The 20,343-nt window shown below is 44.8% G+C and overlaps 1 protein-coding gene across 4 annotated transcripts in view; it reads left to right on the top strand.

Annotated features, from left to right (window-relative positions):
* Positions 1-20,343, top strand: part of fam13a (family with sequence similarity 13 member A) — a 212,307-nt gene that overhangs the window by 169,910 nt on the left and 22,054 nt on the right. For all 4 annotated transcript variants that reach the window (XM_060851700.1, XM_060851701.1, XM_060851699.1 and 1 more), the window contains 4 exons: positions 3,497-3,615; positions 8,358-8,418; positions 16,083-16,233; positions 17,455-17,668. In XM_060851700.1, coding sequence (XP_060707683.1) covers positions 3,497-3,615; positions 8,358-8,418; positions 16,083-16,233; positions 17,455-17,668 — 545 coding nt within the window. The remainder of the gene's footprint in view (positions 1-3,496; positions 3,616-8,357; positions 8,419-16,082; positions 16,234-17,454; positions 17,669-20,343) is intronic.

Here is a 20,343-nt window from a genome sequence, read left to right as displayed (position 1 = left end):
TAATTCCATGTTCTTTTATGCCTTTGTAATTTTCCATCTGAGTTCTGTTAACAACTGATTGTGCGACTCTGTGACAATAATTCCCACAGTTCCTTTGGGAGAAGGAAATCCTCCTCATCTTGTTTTATATCTACCACCCCTAAAACCTTTCATTTTAGATTGCCCCACGTCTATTTTGTCAATCCCATTTAGCATCTTTTAAATCTCAATCTAATCTCCTGTCATTCTTCTAAATTATTAGCATGTAGGCCTAAACTGTTCAATCTTTCCGCATAAGACAAGCCTCCCATCTTGGAGTTTTCTGAACTATCTCCAGTGCAAGTATATCCTTTCTCAGGTGAACGCATTACTCGAGATTCAATCTCACCAATGCCTTCTATGGTTACACCAACACTTTAAAACTGCATTTCTTGAACAATAAATGCCCGATTTCCATTTGCAAATTCCAAAATTTATTTGTTCTCATGATTACCTGCTGAACTTGCACGTCCACTTTCTGCAATTTGGAGTATCACGGTGGCTCAGTGGTTAGCACTGCTGCCTCATAGCACCAGGGACCCAGGTTCGATTCCAGCCTCTGGTGACCCTCTGTGAGGTGTTTACATGTTCTCCGTGGCTTTCCTCCAGGTGTTCTGGTTCACTGCCACAGTCCAGAGATGTGCAGGTTAGGTGGATTGGCTGTGCTAAAATGTTGCCTATTGTGTCTGGGATGTGTAAAATTAAGTGAATTTGCCATAGGAAATGCAGAGTTTCAGAGATACAGGAGGGTGTGTCTGGTTGGGATGCTGTTTGGAGAATGGTTATGGATGTGTTGGGTTGAATAGTCTGTTTCCAGACTGTAGGAATTCTATTCTATTTGGTCTGTGTTCTCACCATCCAACTGACCCACAGAACTTTTCCAACATTCTAAGTCTCGTTATTAATTCCCTTAATTCCTTGCCCATCCATTGACTCCTGCCAACACAGCTCTGCTGTCTCAGTTGTCCAGACATGGATTTACTCAGAAGTGCCACTTCGGTTCACTTTCCAAGGATTGGAGTGTTCAGCCATGTAGCACACAACTGCTGTCCATTCCACTTGCTGCTCCAAAGTTGCTTGCCGATGTTCTCTTGTGGCAGTATCTGCTTGTACCCACGTTTCTCTTTCTTGGATGTGAAAATATCACGTGGAGAGCAGGCTGTTCAACCAGGTGGGTCTAGAGGTCATGTATTAAAACCTGTTGGAGCATCTTCAGCAAATGTTGCTGATCTTGAGAGGCAGCTTGGTACACTGTGCACAGAATATTTCGGAGAGAGAGAGACATGCATGGTGAAACACTACTGCTTTACATGTCACAGAGGGAAAAGGCACTGCACACTGCGTTTGCTTTAATTCCCTATTCACTTGCTGTTTTCTGCCTCACTCAGCAGAAGAGAGTAAACTCCGTGTAATCATTTGCATATTTGATTTGATTTATCATCATGTACCTAGATACAGTGAAAAGTTTTGTTTTGCATGCAGTACAGGAAGATCATACTATAAAAAGTGCATAAAGGTAATAGAACAGAGTGAGGAATACAGTGTTACAGCTGCAGAGAAGGTGCACCGAGTACAATATCAACATTAGATTGGAAATTTGAGAGGTCCATTCAGCAGTGTAATAACAGCCGGGAAATAGCTGATCTTGAATCTGTTGGTCCAGTTGCTTAAACTTCTGTATCTTCTGCCTGCTGGAAGAGGTTGAAAGAACTTATAACCAGGGTGGGAGGGCTCTTTGATTATGTTGACTGTCTTTCCAAGACAGTGAGAACTATAGATGGAGTCAATGGACGGAATAACTCTGACCCAGTCATTACAGGTCATCTCAATACAGCAAGAATTCACATTGCCGCAGCAGTAAGTTCAAGTGCACAACAAAACACCATTCTTCATGTACTGATTAGATTAGATTAGATTGGAAACAGGCCATTCGGCCCAACAGGTCCACACCGACCCTCCATTCCCCTATATTTACCCCTTCACCTAACACTACGGGCAATTTAGCATAGCCAATTCACCTAACCTGCACATCTTTGGACTGTGGGAGGAAACTGGAGCACCCGGAAGAAACCCACACAGACATGGGGAGAATTACTGGTTGACCTCCTAGCATAGTGGGCAGTGGCCTTACCAGCTAGCCAGATGGGGATCCTCCTGCCGTTTTGAGAAATAGATGAAATTTAAAGGGGGAAGTAATGTATTAAAACTAGGGGCAGGTTTTCTGTGTCAGTTTTGAACAAGGGCAGCCCTTCATTCACATTGGCAGGAAGCTCGCTTGCTTATTTACCTGACTCTGCAGCTTCATCTGACATTGATAATTGAGGAATGTTAGCCCATTACCCTCGCCCTGTCAGTATACCTGGAAACTCATAACATTCCCCTTCCCAACACTCCTCCCTGTCCAGCTGGCCCAATGGTCCATCCTTCCTCAGTTGTTGAAACAGCAGCCTTGGCAACTCGATCAGTGGCTCCATTCTAAGGCTTGATGTTGGGGAAACCCTGTGCTTTACTATTCTGGTCTAGAGACCGTACCCTGTGTGAATAAGCTGCTGCATATTACAGCAGTGTATGCACTTGAACAGGTGGGATGCAGTTGGGAAAGGTGTGAAAAAGGCTGCAGTGAAATGCAAATGCTTGGAGTATTTGCTTTCACTGCGATAGGGTGAGAGGTGAAAGTCTTTGTGTAATATTTGTGTTCTGGTCTGCACAGAGAAGGTGCGCTATTAATTAATACAGTCCTGGTTGAAGACATTTTCATGGTTAAAAATTGTGACTAATGCCAGGAATGATTTGCTCGCAAGCAGTGGAGTGGAAACACTCGGGGTTGGGATCTGTGTCATGAAGCATGTCATTCATCCAATATCCATCATTTGAAGTTTCTGACTCAATATTTCAGCATCTGCAGTCCTCACTTCCTCCTCAATGTATCAGGGGATAGATACCCTTTGAATGAAAGCCCATGCAGTTTTCAATGTTTGAGTACAGAACATCTTAAGAGCGAGAAGTCTCTCAAGCCTGCTCCACCATTCAAGATCATGGCTAGTCTTCTACGTTAGATCCATTTCCCAGATCCCCCCCAATCCAATTCCTAGATTCTTTCCGTCCGAAAGCATCCTATTGATCTCACTCTCGACTATGCTTAAAGACTGAACAACCACAACATCCTGGAGCAGAGAATTGCAAAGATTCCCAGCCCTCTGAGTAAATACACCTCCCATCTCAGTCCGAAATGGTTCTTGACTGTTCAACCCCAGAGTAGCCCCCACCTCTCATCGAGTAAAAAGTGAGGTCTGCAGATGCTGGAGATCACAGTTGAAAATGTGTTGCTGGTTAAAGCACAGCAGGTCAGGCAGCATCCAAGGAATAGGAAATTCGACGTTTCGGGCATAAGCCCTTCATCTCTCATCACCTATACTGTCTAGCCCTCGGAGAACTGAAACTGAAGAGTTTTATTGTAATCCTTTTTTTTGTCTGGCAGCCCATGGAAAGCAGCAGCATTTCGTCATCCTGGTCTCCTGATCCATCCTTTGGAATGTCAGGGCCTGGGGGAAGCCTAAATTTCCTGACCCAGCCAGAAGATGCAACTGAACGAGACAGGTGGGTTTTTGTCTGTGATTGAGTGGTTCATTTTAGAATTCCACTCTTCGTTTTCTCTTTCTGTTGTGGTTGCACAGTTAAAAGGAACACAGGTCCAGGGGTGACTAGCATGAATGAAACTAAATGACACGCAGTTTGACCATGGAGCCTGTAGTGATTGTGACGAGGTCAGCCAGGTGGGCCTCATGGAGTATGAGTTCCCTGATTGGAGCTGTTAACCTGGTTAACAGGGTTCACTCTGAGTGCTGGCTCTAACGAGGCTGTACCAGAGTCAAGGACTCTCCACATTCAAATCAAAGGTGTTATGGGATACTGGCCTCTGTGGAGTTACTTCAGTGGCGTTGCGAGTAAAACACATCCTGAGGAAACTTGCTCACAACAGTTGTCATTGAGTTGGGGCAAGCATTGCTTGCATCATGCCATTATTTGGGAAGCTTCCCTCATTCGGCCCTGCTGTCCAAGACTGGGTCCAGTATGTGGGAAATACGTGCTTTTTTTTCCAGGCAAATGACACTGGGGCAGATGAAAAGTATCAAGCAGTTCTCCTGATAGCTTGTTAGGAGCCTAACTTACCCTGAGGCACCAGATACTAAAACCTTTCAAGAGTTGACCGGTTTAGTTAAGGAATATTACAACCCCAAACCACCTCAAAGTCTGAGATGCTATTGTTTTATTTCAGCAATTTGAGAGCCAGGAGATTCTGTATCAGGATTTTTGACCAGGTTAGGTTGACCGACAGAGGCATGTGACTTTGGTTTAATCCTTAATGAGATGCCAAGGTCCCAGTTGGTCTGGGATTACTGACGTAACCATGGAAAGGCACCTACTAGCTGAAGCCCAATTTGACTTGCTATGGACCGGACCAACCCCCTCAAAACATGTCAAGGAGATAGCCTAGACATTAACTCTTTTTCTTATTTCAAAAGGCAAGTGCCAGGTGTTGTATTCCAGATGCAGTTCGATTGGTCTAACAACGAGGCTTGAAGCGAAACATGTTTTATTCATACATACTTAAAAAATCACATGACACCAGGTTACAGTCCCAATAGGTTTATTTGGAAGCACTAGCTTTCAGAGCACTGCTCCTTCATCAGGTGGTTGTGGACATACACTGTAGTTAAAATCCAGACAAAATATAAATAAAAGAATTGGCTTAACTGTAACTCTACTGAAATACTTAAAATAATAAATTACTCATTAACTGTTCCAGTTCAGTGACATCAGTTGAAAAATGTGATGCTGGAAAAGTCCCAGTTCAGTTACATCCCAAAGCACACCCTTGGTAAAGGCAAATTCGGTAAAATAGATTGTCTCCAATGCAATTCTAGCAGCAGGAAGAGAACCCAAGCTTTTAGCTGTAACAGGAAGAGAGAAAAAGAGAGATGTAACAGCTTTCACAACCCTGACAGCTACTGAAAAGTAAACAGAAAATCCTGGTTCTGTGGGAACTTGAACCCAACCATTCAGGCTGCTTCCATTGTTACAAATTTTAAAAATCCCCACAGCCTCACAAGCTGTTTAATTTGTTGGCTTGGAACTTATCACCTCTGTCTGAACCTCCCTTCAAAGAAAAAGGACAAAACACACCTGTTAAAGCCATAGTAGCATCACACCACCTTGCTTTAAAAAAAATGAACCATCAAAATACAAAGATGGCTTCATTTTAAAAGCCTTTAGTCTTACTAGTACACCACAGTACATTTTACGTTACATTGACTCTAAGCCTGCAAGCATTCCCTCCTACGGTCCATTTCAGTCCAGTTTTTCCTGCCACCAAATGCCTCTGTCTTCCTTCATCAAAGTTGCAATTATGTTCTCTCATCCTGCCACATCTATAATTTTCAAATTGAATGCCTATAATCATAAGCTTCATCTAAACTGTCTGGTATTTTTATCTTTAAATTTTTACAAAAACCTTCATGGGTTATGCTCAATGTGTACATTTGTCTCAGACGTCTTATTGTAAAATGTAAAAATGTTGCAACGCCAACACCAGACTCTAGGTCTCCTTCTCAATTGGAGAATACAGCTGCTTATTCAATTTTCGATATGAATACCAAATAAGTTTTTCCATCTTCTCTTCACCTTCTTTCAAGAGCACAGCATTGACACCCACATCACTCGCATCAGTAGACACTTTGAATGCCTGTGGGTAATTGGATGTGGTTAACACTGGGGCTGTGATTAACACTGCTTTCAGGCTGTCAAATGCCTTCTGATGGTCTGCCATCTATTGAAAGTTTCTGCGCTCCTTCAACATGTCAGTCAGTGCAGCAACTGCACTGCTAAATTCAGTACAAACTTCCAATAAAACTCACTCAGTCTGAGAAATCATAGTACTTACCTCTTCGTCAGTGGTAAGGGAAACTCCCCAATAACCTTTGTTTTCACATCCTGTGGGGGAATTTGTCCATGTCCGATGACATGGCCCAGGAATATGACTTGTGCTTCTGCGAAATCACTCTTAGCCAGGCTTTTCACGAAGTCCTTCTCCCAAAGCTGATCAAACTGTGGAGTATAAGATTGTAAGACACAGACTCCATAGCAAAAGTTTACAGTGTGATGTAACTGAAATGATATATTAAAAAAGATCTGGATTGTTTGTTAAGTCTCCTCTTTTAGAATGACCATGTTGGTTTCAGTTCTTTCATATGTAAAGCGCAGAACATTTTTAAAAAGTTATATTCTCAAGTGAACTTTTAACAATTGGCACCATGTCAAGCCCAGATAATGCATTGAAGGTGTGAGCTGACCTGTGTGAGACTGTCTGTGGTCAGACTGATTCTCATCTAAAAAACAGATTTACAGAATTTTACATGGATTCATGCAATTTTTGAGCGAAGTAAAATGTAATTCTGCACGTACAAATTCATCCCACAAATGGATATGTGTGTGTGTGTGAATGTACTGTGTGAGAGAGTGTGTATGTGTAAGTGCTTGAGAGAGGGTCTTTGTGTGTGTGTGTGTGTGTGTGTGTGTAGTGCAATGGAGTCACCTGTATTGTGACATGAACCCAAGGTCCCAGTTGAAGCCATCCCCATGGGGACCGAAATTGGCTATCAGCCTCTGTTCAGCCACTTTGCGTTGTTGCCTGCCCTGAAGTCTGCAGTGGAGGACAGTCACCTGAAGGTCCGAGGTCGAATGTCCTGGACCGCTGAAGTGTTCTCCGACTGGGAGGGAACACTCCTGCCAGTTGATTGTTGTGCAGTGCCCATTTATCCATTGCCGTTGCCTCTGCTTAGTCTCGCCAATGTACCATGCCTCAGGGCATATTGAGCAATCCATTATTAATGAAAAGGTGACCGGATGTATTTAATTGTTTTACAGTTTACATCGATAAGGTGGGACGTTAAAATATTTGTTAGACATACTCCAGCGATTGGATTTTCTGATCTTAGTTTTCTTACAACTCTCACACCCACAGATTACGTTTCCCCTGTTTACAGTAATTTCATCAAGCTATTCAGCTTGACATACATCTGGGGCAGGTGGAACATGAAAGCGGTATTTCTGAAATCCATCTCAGGATCTCCTGTTTGTTAGGCAGTGCTTTAAGCCACAGCACCTCTCAAGGTTCCCATTTTATATAAATAACCTGTTCAGAGATGGCATTATACACATCTGGAGCAAGCAGGATTATTTTTTGTATTACTCATTCACAGGCTGAGGGCATTGCTGGATAACCAGCATTTATTGCCCATCCCTAATTGCCCAGAGGCCAGTTAAGAGTCAACCACATTACTGTAGGTCTGCAGTCAGGTGCACACCAGGTAAGGGTGGAAGTTTCCTTCCCTAGAGGACATTTGTGAACCAGATTTTTCTTCACAAGAATCAACAAAGATTTTGTGGTCATCATTAAACTCCCAATTTTATTCTAGATTTGTTTTAATTGGCCTCTGACATCACTTCCAATATTAGAAAATGCCACCGACTGAATTGGTGGCACTCTGACCTCTGAGTTACAAAAGTTCTTGGCCAAAAACTACGCTGGAGTTCTCAGTGCAATATCAAGGCGGTGCTATCCTGTAGAAAGCGCTATGAAGATTAGATTACTTACAGTGTGGAAACAGACCCTTCGGCCCAACAAGTCCACACCGACCTGCCACCCACTCATACCCCTACAATTAACACTTACCTAACACTACGGGCAATTTAGCATGGCCAATTCACCTGAACCGCACATCTTTGGACTGTGGGAGGAAACCGGAGCACCCGGAGGAAACCCACGCAGACACGGGGAGAACGTGCAAACTCCACACAGTCAGTCACCTGAGTCGGGAATTGAACCCGGGTCTCAGGCGCTGTGAGACAGCAGTGTTAACCACTGTGCCACCGTGCCGCTATCTTTTAAATGAAACATTAAAGCAGAAAGCCCATCTTCCCTCTCAGGTTGGTGTAAAGAAAATCACATTACACTATTGGAAGAAGAACAGGAGAGTTCTGTCTTGTGTTCTGGCTAATATTAATCCCTCAACCAACAAAAGAACACCAATATCTTGCCATTTATCTCACTTCTGTTTGTGGGACCTGCTTAAAATAGCTTGTTGCACTTTCTACGTGACTATTCTTGACTGATCACTCTGAGGTGTCCTGAAGCCATGTACAGTGTGACATTACACAATTTCTTTCTGCCTAGGAAGTAGCTTGTACCAAGATGAATAGTAACCACTAAACCTGTCATTTGCATATTTATAAACCTTGCTTGCAGTTTGATCTTACATGTGCTTAACTTTCTGCTTCAGAAAAGAAGGCATAAATGCATTCTGCGGTGGGGAGCCTTACGATCATACTAAACTGACTCTGGTAAGCAACAAAAGTGTCATTTTTCTAAGTTGCATTACTGCAGTATAATCTAAGAGTAGAATATATCACAAATGTGGCAACAATCCAAGTTGCTATCAAACCTGTACTTTAATAGATGTATTGCACAGCAGCTTTTGCATTTTGGAGTCTAACATTGGGAACAAAAATAGAAAGAGATCCTAAGCTTTATAAGAGGAGACAGAGTACAAAAGCTGGTTGAATAGTATCTGAGGTGGTGGGTATACATTAGCTGGAGAGTTGTGATCAGTGCCAAACACCACCCCATGGGAAGGTTGTCAGAGCTTTTGAAGAAGTGGCTGAGCATGACTCACCAGGCGGTGAGAGATCAGGTATGTGGTGAGACAGGAGAGACAGCAATTTATTTGTCACAAGGAGAAAAAGTTAAGTGGAGAGTTACTAGAGGCGTTCAAAATATTAGGGCTTTGATGCCAGTATGTAGTATTTCCGACATCAAACAGGAGATTGTGAGCAATATTTCATACATTTCATACTTATGTTCTGGACTGCACCGCCTGAAGAAGTGAGGAAAATGTCCAAACTGGAATTGGATAGAGGCTTGAAAGAGAAGAGAAATTGCCTGGTTATGGGGAAAGAGTGGGGCTCTGGGACAATTTGGATAGCTTTTTCAAAAAGCAGGCGCATGATTGGCCAAATGGCCACTTTTGTACTTATTATTAAAGTGGAGGAGATTAGAGTTTTGTGTTGACATGGCATTCTGTGGCTGTGGTCAAAAAATGAAACACACACTGATTCTGATAATACCTCACTTTGTTGAAAGTCATTGTGGATAACAGGGTATTCATTTTGTTCCCATCGTGGGATGTGGGTGTCACTGGCTGGGCCAACATTCATTGTCCATCCCCAATTGCCCTTCAGATGGTGATGGTGAGTCACCTTCTTGAAACTCTGCAGCCTGTGTAGCGTAGGGCCACCTATAGTACTGTTAGGAAGGCTATTCCAGGACTTTGATCCTGGTACAGTGAAGAAACAGCAATAAAGTTTCAGGTCATTAGTGCATTGGCAACTGACCTCCATCTGATTTTCCTTTTTTGTGTGGAGTTCAGAGGGATATTGTTATATAGCTGCCTGCTTTGTGCAACTGCTTATGAGTATTTCCACCCCTCACTCCATAAAACAGGCTATTGGACAGATAGTAAATTATTGCTGACATGATCAAATTTCGAGACAGTTAAATTGGCATCTTATGTGTGTCCCTAGGAGAATTGGCATTATTGTCTTTCAACTCTGATTAGCATGCTGGTAATGCCCTCAGTACTTCACAACACAGGTAAACACTCAGCGCCCATAAGAAGTGGAAATTTATTGGGACGAGTGTCAAGCAATGCTGGTGCCTTTCATAGAGTCATAGAGATGTGCAGCATGGAGACAAACCCTTCGGTCCAACCCGTCCATGCCAATCCAACCCAATCTAGTCCCACCTGCCGGCACCTGACCAATATCCCTCCAAACCCTTCCTATTCATGTACCCATCCAGATGCCTCTTAAATGTTGCAATTGTACTAGCCTCCACCAATTCCTCTGGCAGCTCATTCCATACCCGTACCACCCACTGTGTGAAAACGTTGCCCCGTAGGTCTCTTTTATATCTTCCCCCTCTCACCCTAAATCTATGCCCTCTAGTTTTGGAATCCCCAACCCCAGGGAAAAGGCTTTGCCTATTTATCCTATCCATGCCCCTCATAATTTTGTAAACCTCTATAAGGTCACCCCTTACCCTCCGATGCTCCTAGGAAAACAGCCCCAGCCTGTTCAGCCTCTCCCTAAAGCTCAAATCCTCCAACCCTGGCAACATCCCTGTAAATATTTTCTGAATCCTTTCAAATTCAGTGTTCAAACTTGAGTGTTGGCAGCTCTTGAAAGAAGGGAAGCAAATTGCAAATGTTGTTTTTCTGAAACAAAAGCCAAGTGGTGGAAGCATGAAACCACAAGATTATAGGCCGTTTGGCCCTTTGGGCTTGGATTGGCAGTCATTAAGATGTGGCCCAATTTGGAAATATAGAAAATCAGAGCAGGAGTTGGCCATTTGGCCTTTTGAGTCTAATCTGCAACTCAGTGTGATCATGGCTGATCATCCAACCCTGTTCCCTATACCCTTTGGTCCCTTTATCTCTGATCTTCCACCAGTATGCCTTCCTGCTCTATCCTATTAGGTCATTCTGCGATAACACACATTTCGTTAATGCGAATTTGTGATAACTCAGTTGACAAATTGGGGACCGTATTTCTAAAGCCCCAACTTTTAAAGCATGTATTGGTTGTAATGCGATTCCAGTCCCATTGGTTTAAATGGTGCAGTTATTACACAATTTTCTTTTTAACACTGATTGCATGAGAATGGAACTAACGTGTTATTGCAGAACCGACTGCATCTCTAATTTTTTTTAGTAAAAGAAATCTCTGAATCTCTGTCTTGAACATACACAATGACTCAGCATCTGCAGTCTTCTGTGGTAGAGAATTATAAAAGCTCAACAATATCTCCATCAACTAATAGATGGGTCAAATTGTGGTCATATAATTTGCTCCACATTTCCTCTGAACAAACTCCTGCACTCCACATTGCTGTTGAAGAAGAATAACATGCTGAATGATTGTCCGTGCTTCTTCCTAAAAGCCTTAATCATGGTGAGCGTGAGTCAAATTACACTGTTGAATTAGCTCAGTGGTAGCACTCACTCCCTCTGAGTCAGCATTATGGGCTCAAGCCTAGTGCAGAGCCTTGAATAGGCTGGTTCTCCTTTTTAGATATAGAAATAACTGGAGAAACTCAGCAACTCTGGGAACATCTGTGGAGAGAAAGCAGGGTTTTTGGTCCAGTGATCCTCCTTCAGAACTGTAGCTAGGAAGAGATTGGTTTAACTAGCTACAGCTAGTTCTGAAGAAGGTCACTGGACTCAAAACATTAACTCTGCTTTCTCTCAACAAATGTCGCCAGACCTGTTGAGTTTCTCCAACTATTTCAGTTTTTGTTTCTGATTTCCAGCATCTGCAGTTAGGTTATCACCTTTTTCTTTTGAAACGCTGTGCTGTCTTTTAAATGAGACATTCAGTGGAGGCCTTGTCTGTCCTTTCTCGTCCATGTGTGAAACTTAAACATCCCTATAGTTTGAAAAGGAGGGGAGTTCTCGAGGTGTCCTGTATCTGATAAGTTTTTTTTTCGTTGTGGTTCACAGGATTTCCCTGTGCACAAATTGATTGCATTTCCCACATTATAGCAGTAGCTAAATTTCACAAGTGTTTAATTGGTTGTAAAGTTAAGGATGTGACTAGGTGCAATTTAAATATTTCAGCTCTTCCCAAGTAACCTTTTATGTCAGTGTCAAACCTCAGGTCAGCTGTTGCTGCTAACTTTGGAGGCATCTTTTGTATCATTACCTCTTTACAGCTGAATGGGTTAGAACTGGGCAGATGCCAAGAGGAATTTATTTAGGCTGCATCAGAGCTGTGCTCCTGAGTGAATAGCCCTGGCGTGGAATACATGGATCTCCTTCAAAAGCAACACTATTTAATTGACAGAGCTGTTACTGAAGGAACATTTTCCCAAAGATTTAAAGAGAACTTCTAAAAAAAGAACCGATTCATGCTTTGTGAATGCAAATTGTTACAATCTCCCTTTTTTTTGCCCATTTGAAGGAATTTGTTTGAAACTTCCCAAATGGGGAAATAATTGAATGGTGTCCTTGCTAGCCCTCTTCAACAGGTAGATTAGATTACTTACAGTGTGGAAACAGGCCCTTCGGCCCAACAAGTCCACACCGACCCGCCGAAGCGCACCCCACCCGTACCCCTACATTTACCCCTTACCTAACACTACGGGCAATTTAGCATGGCCAATTCACCTGACCCGCACATCTTTGTGACTGTGGGAGGAAACCGGAGCACCCGGAGGAAACCCACGCAGACACGGGGAGAACGTGCAAACTCCACACAGTCAGTCGCCTGAGGCGGGAATTGAACCCGGGTCTCAGGCGCTGTGAGGCAGCAGTGCTAACCACTGTGCCACCGAGGTACTTAGCTAGTTTCACACCATGAAGTTTTCCATGTGGCTTTGCAATGTTTAGTTTCAATTAAGTATTCAATTCTCACAAGCATTGAACCTGCCTCTACAACACTTTCAGGCAGTATATTCAAGGTTCTCACCGCCCCCTCCCCCACCCCCACCTCCAATCTCTGCTGTGTAAAAAGGTTTTTCCACATGTCATTCTAAATCCTCAGAGGTCTTCTCCCTCAGCCAGTTCCTCAGCATCGAGAATGACTTGCTTCCCATTCTGATTCAATAGGTTCTGAGGTGGCTAATGAGTCGAGTCTACAGATTCTGACCCATGCAGAGCAGCTAGTACGTGAAGCATCAGGTATGCTTCTCTGCTGATCCTTCTCCACCGCTTTGAGATACCTTCCATGAGTTGTCCTAGACTCCAAAGCATGAGAACACGGGAATCACTGCTGCTTTGTAAAGCTGGATCCCAATCAGTAGCCAAAAGGGATGGAATCCTGCTGCCCTTCCCTGGATCTTGGCAATCATGCGAGCGCTGGAGTTCAGATTTTCTGTCTTCTATTCCCTGGAGCATCAAAGAACATTCCCACGTCACCGTGTTCGCAGACTAGTTTCCTGTGTTATGTTTATTTTCTTTGTTTGTTCATTGGATGTAGGTTTTGGTGACTAGATAGCATTTAGTTCCCTGGCTCTGAGTGACTTGGTAGGCTACTTCAGAAAAGGAGAAAGTGAGGACTGCAGATGCTGGACATCAGAGTCGAAAAGTGTGGCACTGGAAAAGCACAGCAGGTCAGGCAGCATCTGAGGAGCAGGAGAATCGATGTTTCAGGCATAAGCCTTTCATCAGGAATAAGGGTTTCATCCTACTGAAAGGCTTATACCAGAAATGTTGAGTCTCCTGCTCCTCTATGCTGCCTGACCTGCTGTGCTTTTCCAGCGCCACACTCTCGACCCCACTTCAGAAGAGTTAGGACTCGGTATTTGCTGTAGGTCTGGAGTCACATATTGGCCAGACAGTTAACAAGGACAGATTTCCTTCCCTCGAAGACATTAATGAACGACCAGCCCACAATCTGAGTGTGTGGACACAGTGGAACATATATTGGGGAGACTGGGCACCTCCTAGCAAAGCGCTTTAGGGAACATCTCCGAGATACCCGCACCAATCAACCACACCGCCCCGTGGCCCAACATTTCAACTCCCCCTCCCACTCTGCCGAGGACATGGAGGTCCTGGGCCTCCTTCACCGCCGCTCCCTCACCACCAGACGCCTGGAGGAAGAACGCCTCATCTTTCGCCTCGGAACACTTCAACCCCAGGGCATCAATGTGGATTTCCACAGCTTCCTCATTTCTCCTTCCCCCACCTCATCCTTGTTCCAAACTTCCAGTTCAGCACTCTCCCCATGACTTGTCCGATCTGCTTATCTTCTTTTTCACCTATCCACTCCACCCTCTCCTCCCTGACCTATCACCTTCATCTCCTCCCCCACTCACCCATTGTACTCTATGCTACTATCTCCCCACCCCACCCTCCTCTAGCTTATCTCTCCACGCTTCCAGCTCACTGCCTTTATTCCTGATGAAGGGCTTTTGCCCGAAACGTCGATTTCGCCGCTCGTTGGATGCTGCCTGAACTGCTGTGCTCTTTCAGCACCACTGATCCAGAATCTGGTTTCCAGCATCTGCAGCCATTGTTTTTACCATATATTGGAAACAACCTCTTGACACAAACGCTTGCTCCAATACGTTTTGACATTCCAATTAGATCACCACTCACTCTCCCAAATTTGGGAATTTAAGCTTGATCTCCACCCATTGGGCAGGTTCTCATCAAATTGAATGAACTTTTATTGGACTTTCCTGCTTCTTTCAGTAAGGAGGCCAGAACTGTTACAGTACTCACAGGCGCCAATGCCCCCTGGAGTTGCCAGGCAGGGTCAACTACAGTCTTCTACACGTGAGCTCGCTTGCAATAAATTACCACTCCCATTTTTATTCCCCGTGGCTTTTTTCTGTACCTACACGCTAACTTTCTAAGAGCCGTCCACAAGAGCTGTAGGTTATATATGAATGCAACTTGTTGTTATCCACACTTCTTTATTGCTACCTTTGCTTCTGGAGCCATGACTCACCTTATTCCTGATGAAGGGCTCTGGCCCGAAACGTCGAATTTCCTGTTCCTTGGATGCTGCCTGACCTCCTGTGCTTTAACCAGCAACACATTTTCAGCTCTGATCTCCAGCATCTGCAGACCTCACTTTTTACTCACCTTCTCTCAGCCTCGTATAAACACCTTCCTATTTCTCTCCTGTTTTTTAAGCTTTGACAAAAGGTCAGTTAGACTCGAAACATCAGCTCTTTTCTCTCCTTACAAATGCTGTCAGACCTGCTGAGATTTTTCAGCATTTTCTCTTTTGGTTTCAGATTCCAGCATCCGCAGTAATTTGTTTTCATATTTTGTTGTTATCCAATTCCGAGGAGGGGGGGGGGGGGGGGGAATCACCAGAAGCCGAAACATTAACTCTGATTTCTCTTCACAGATGCTGCCAGACCCTTTGTTTTTTTGTTGTTATCAGGGACTTGTTCTGCTCTGAATTGTATCCGGTGAAACCCAGAATCTTTGAAAGCCAATCATTTATTGCTAGGTTCGGGAGTAGAGTAGTGGGGGGGGGGGGGAGGGTCGGCAGTGAATTGTAATTCTCTTGTGAAATACACTAAACTGGGGGTGGGTTTAAAATGATACTAAAACGATGAATCGGCCAGCAGCCGAGCGATACTGCCAGCTGACTGCTCTTGCCTGCTGGTGTGTACTGGCTAATTGCCAGAACAGTGTGTCCCAAAGCGCCTTTTGTTCAGAGAGACGCTAAGAATCACGTAATGACCGTACGGCACTCATCCTGAAGCTTGTGTCGGGCGGGAGTGTGTGTAGGGGGGCACGTTTCCGCTGTCTATAAATAGAGAATCCACGCCCAACCTGGTATCACTTAGATCCCAGCCCCCACTTCATCCATAGGAAGTTGTGTGAATTTGTGCAGAGTATACTGCAGGCTTCATCAATGTGTGTGTGTGTGACTGTGCACATACACTCCAGTTCACAACAGTCGCCTTCTGTACCTTCCCCCCCCCCCCCCCATTATAATATTGACTGCTCAGGGAGCATCTTCCTCTCTTCCCAACCCTTAGCTCTTTGTTAAATTCAGTTGTCACTGACGGTGAGGAGATTTGCAAAGGGGCCAGCCTGGATACAGCTTTATATATATATATATATATATATGTATATGGCAAGTACTGTGTGTAAGATGTAAACAAGCTGGAGGGTGGGGTGGACGGAGGTAGGGAGAGGAAGCTGTCTGTCACTGTGCAAAAAGGGCCGGCTTTTCTGCAGATAAAGCAGATGGGCAGTCTCCAGATCTCCCAGCCCAATATAGTGGGCGGACCGCGATCAGGGAATTCGTCTTGTGTCTGTGTGCAGGGTGTTGTTCGAACTTGGAAGCAGCGGGGAAGAGGGCTTTTAGTCTCTTCCCTCCCCTTCGTCTCCAAGTTCCCCCACCTCCCCCTCAATATCGCAGATTTTTAAAATATATGCAATTGAAGCATTTTTTTCCTTCTTGTTTGGGGCTTGCAGAGTTTAGCCATGAAGATCCAAGAACCTCTGAGTCAAAGCGACGTGGCCAAACCACCAAGGAGTCCCGAAGCAGCAACGCTGGAAGGCAGCGCCTCTCTGGAGATCCCTCGCTTGGATCTGACTGGTCTCACCGAGGGCAAGGAATGGGGAGGTAATCTTTCCTTGTCTATTTCTCAACCAGGCTCGGGATGCTGTTTTCTAGCCCAGGCACTTGATCATTTTTTTGTTGTTTCTTAAAAGTAACAACATATAATTTTAAGGAATTCATTTTTATGCATTTTAATCTCCAGCTTCTTTGTATTTCTGATTTAATTTTACCGCGTCTGTTGAGCTGGAGGGTTATCTACCGCTCTATTTATGTTGGAAGGATTGTGAAAATTAAACCTGTTTAATTTTTGACTAAATATAACTAACTGTTTCTTGTAATAAGCTAAAACTGACATTGCAGAACATCCTGGGCTGAATGGACTGGTCCTTTTGGTCGCAGTTATAAGCAATTTATTTTGAAGATTTAATTTTTGAGAAAGATATTTAGCATTTTGCCCAGAAAGGCTTTCTGTAAATGGAATTTGTTCTGAATTGAATTCTCTGCCTCCCACCTCTAGGGATTTCCTTTGAGGTTTCGATGCAGTATGGTGAAAAAAGCTGGGTTTGATTTCACTTTCTGGTGTAAGACTCGCAGGTTCACATTTGTAAATACATGTACTTAGTGTAGGCACTGGGATGGTCATAGACTAATGTGCATGCACACAGAGGAACACATGGATTAGTGCACATACAGACAACATACACAGACCCACAGTCTGATGTAAACATATACACCCAGACTAACACATGCACATACACAATCTAATATACACCCAGACCAACATGTACATACATCTCTGCACCCTGATCAATACACCCAGATCTGCACGAATATCCAGAATACAATACACAAACTTCAGATCAACACACACATTCACAATATAATGGAGGCGCATGCAAACCAACACACGCGTGTGCACACACCCACCCCCACGAGAGATGCACACTCTAAACAACACAGCATCCACAATACAAGCAATGCAAACCCTGACCAATGCACACAGGTAAGCACATACAGACAAAATAATGAATATACCATGCACACACGTACGAGTACACAGTGTATTTTGAGAGGATGTAGAGTGATTTGTGGCTACTGCTCTTCACTGGTCACGCAGCCCTGATTTGAAGCCCAGGATGACCAGAGCTGAATGAAATGTTTGTGCTGAGGCTAATAAAAGTAGGATTTTCACACAGCACAGTGGTTTACAAAGCAGCGACTGGTGACCACGGTCATTCAGCAGTGAAGGTTTTTGACACTGTCTGGTGGCTGCTGTTGTTTCAGAGTCTGTCTCGGCACCCCTGGTGTGGCAGAGCCCAGATGCCGAGTCCGAGGAAGCTCGAGTATCGCCACAGGCTGGTCGGCTGATTCGCCAACTGCTGGAGGAGGATTCCGATCCCATGCTGTCACCTCGTTTCTACGCCTATGGTCAGAGCCAACAGTTCCTCAACGATACAGAAGTACCCCCATCACCTCCTGATTCCCATTCCTTCATGAGGTGAGTGTGGAGGGGAGGCCTGGATGTTGCTATTCTTCCCCCTTCCCCCAAATAACTCCACGGTGACCTCTCGAAGCCCGCACAGCTTTAGTTTGAGTTATTTGGACCTCCTGGCGCTGTTTCTGCCCCTGGGTTTCAGTCCCACTTCAGGACTTTGTGGAAAGTAGACTCAGTAGTTAGCACTGCTGCCTCACAACGTCAGGGACCCGGGTTCGATTCTAGCCTCGGGCAACTGTCTGTGTGGATTTTGCACATTCTCCCCCTGTCTGTGTGGGTTTCCTCCAGATACTCCAGTTTCCTCCCACAGTCCAAAGATGTGCACGTTAGTTGAATTGACCATGCTAAATTGCCCATAGTGTTCAGGATTGTGTATGTTAGGTGTATTAGTCAGGGAGAATGTAGAGGAATAGGATAGCGGAATGGGCCTAGGTGGGTTACTCTTCGGAAGGTTGGTGTCTTGCAAAAATGCCATCCCATATTCCCAATTCCTCCGCCTCCGCTGTATCTGCTCCCAGGAGGACCAGTTCCACCATCGAACACACCAGATGGCCTCCTTCTTCTTTAGAGACCGCAATTTCCCTTCCCATGTGGTTAAAGATGCCCTCCAACGCATCTCGTCCACATCCCGCACCTCCGCCCTCAGACCACACCCCTCCAGCCGTAACAAGGACAGAACCCCCCTGGTGCTCACCTTCCACCCCACCAACCTTCGCATAAACCAAATCATCTGCCGACATTTCTGCCACCTCCAAAAAGACCCCACCACCAGGGATATATTTCCCTCCCCACCCCCTTCCGCAAAGATCGTTCGCCCAGTGACTACCTGGTCAGGTCCACGCCCCCCTACAACCCACCCTCCCATCCTGGCACTTGCCCCTGCCACTGTAGGAACTGTAAAACCTGTGCCCACACCTCCTCCCTCACCTCTATCCAAGGCCCTAAAGGAGCCTTCCACATCCATGAAAGTTTTACCTGCACATCCACTAATATCATTTGTTGTATCCGTTGCTCCCGATGCGGTCTCCTCTACGTTGGGGAGACTGGACACCTCCTAGCAGAGCGCTTTAGGGAACATCTCCGGGACACCGGCACCAATTAACCACACCGCCCCGTGGCCCAACATTTCAACTCCCCCTCCACTCTGTCAAAGACATGGAGGTCTTGCGCCTCCTTCACCGCCGCTCCCTCACCACCAGACGCCTGGAGGAAGAACGCCTCATCTTCCGCCTCGGAACACTTCAACCCCAGGGCATCAATGTGGACTTCAACAGATTTTCCTCATTTCCCCTTCCCCACCTCATCCTAGTTCCAAACTTCCAGCTCAGCACTGTCCCCATGACTTGTCCGTACTTGTCCTACCTGCCTATCTTCTTTTCCACCTATCCACTCCACCCTCTCCTTCCTGACCTATCACCTTCATCCCCTCCCCCACTCACCCATTGTACTCTATGCTACTTTCTCCCCACCCCCACCTCTCCACACTTCAGGCTCACTGACTTTATTCCTGATGAAGGGCTTTTGCCTGAAACGTCGATTTCGCTGCACTTTGGATGCTGCCTGAACTGCTGTGCTCTTCCAGCACCACTAATCCTTAATGTACCCAAGCTGAGATTGGATTACTCAGCACAGACCAGGGATTAAGTCTGGAGTCTAATGCTCTTCAGTTACATGCTAATTATCACCGTAGCCTACAGAGTCTCTCCTCCTCCTGTAATTTTAAGACACACATCTGCTGTATTATAAGTCTGTGTCCTCAGGGCACCAGTCCCCTGTGGAATTGATAGTTCCATCAAAACCTGTTGTAGTTCAACAGCTCAAATTAATATCCTTGTAACATTCTCATTGCAAGGAGGGTGATTCTAGCTTCTCCAGTCCATCCTACCAGGTGTTTCTTGTGCCTGGCATCATTCTGATAAATCTCCTTCAACATGTTTTGAGAAGATTTGTAGCTCAGGTTGAGGTTCTTGATGTAAGTTTGCGTCACCATACGAGGTAACATCATCTGTGACCCTCCAGTGAAGCACTGGAGGTATGGCCTGCTTTTTATTTATGTGTTTAGGTTTTCTTGGTTTGGTGGAGTCATTTCCTGTTCTTTTTCTCAGAGGGTTGTAAATGGGATCCAAGTCAATGTGTTTGTTGATGAGTTCCAATTGGAATGCCATGCTTCTAGGAATTCTTGTGTTTGTCTCTTTTAGCTTGTCCTAGGATGGATGTGTTGTCCCAGTCAAAGTGGTGACCTTCCTTATCTGTATGTAAGGATACTAGTGAGAGTGGCTCATGTCTTTTTGTGGCTAGTTAATATTAATGTATTCTGGTGGCTAGTTTTCCTCCTGTTTGTCCAATGTAGTGTTCGTTACAGTTTTTGCATGGTATTTTGTAAATGACATTAATTTTGCTTGTCTGTACAGGGTCTTTCAAGTTCATTAGCTGTTGTTTTAGTGTGTTGGTGGGTTTGTAGGCTACCATGAACAAACACTACATTGGACAAACAGGCAGAAAACTAGCCACCAGGATACATGAACATCAACTAGCCACAAAAAGACATGACCCACTCTCACTAGTATCCTTACAAACAGATGAGGAAGGACACCACATCGACTGGGACAAACCAAACAGACACGCACAAGAATTCCTAGAAGCATGGCATTCCAACCGGAACTCATCAACAAACACAT

The sequence above is a fragment of the Hemiscyllium ocellatum genome, chromosome 36 (assembly GCF_020745735.1).
Source record: "Hemiscyllium ocellatum isolate sHemOce1 chromosome 36, sHemOce1.pat.X.cur, whole genome shotgun sequence".
Classification (NCBI taxonomy): domain Eukaryota; kingdom Metazoa; phylum Chordata; class Chondrichthyes; order Orectolobiformes; family Hemiscylliidae; genus Hemiscyllium; species Hemiscyllium ocellatum.
The sequence above is the reverse complement of the archived record's forward strand: the minus strand, read 5'-3'. Positions and strand labels throughout refer to the sequence as shown.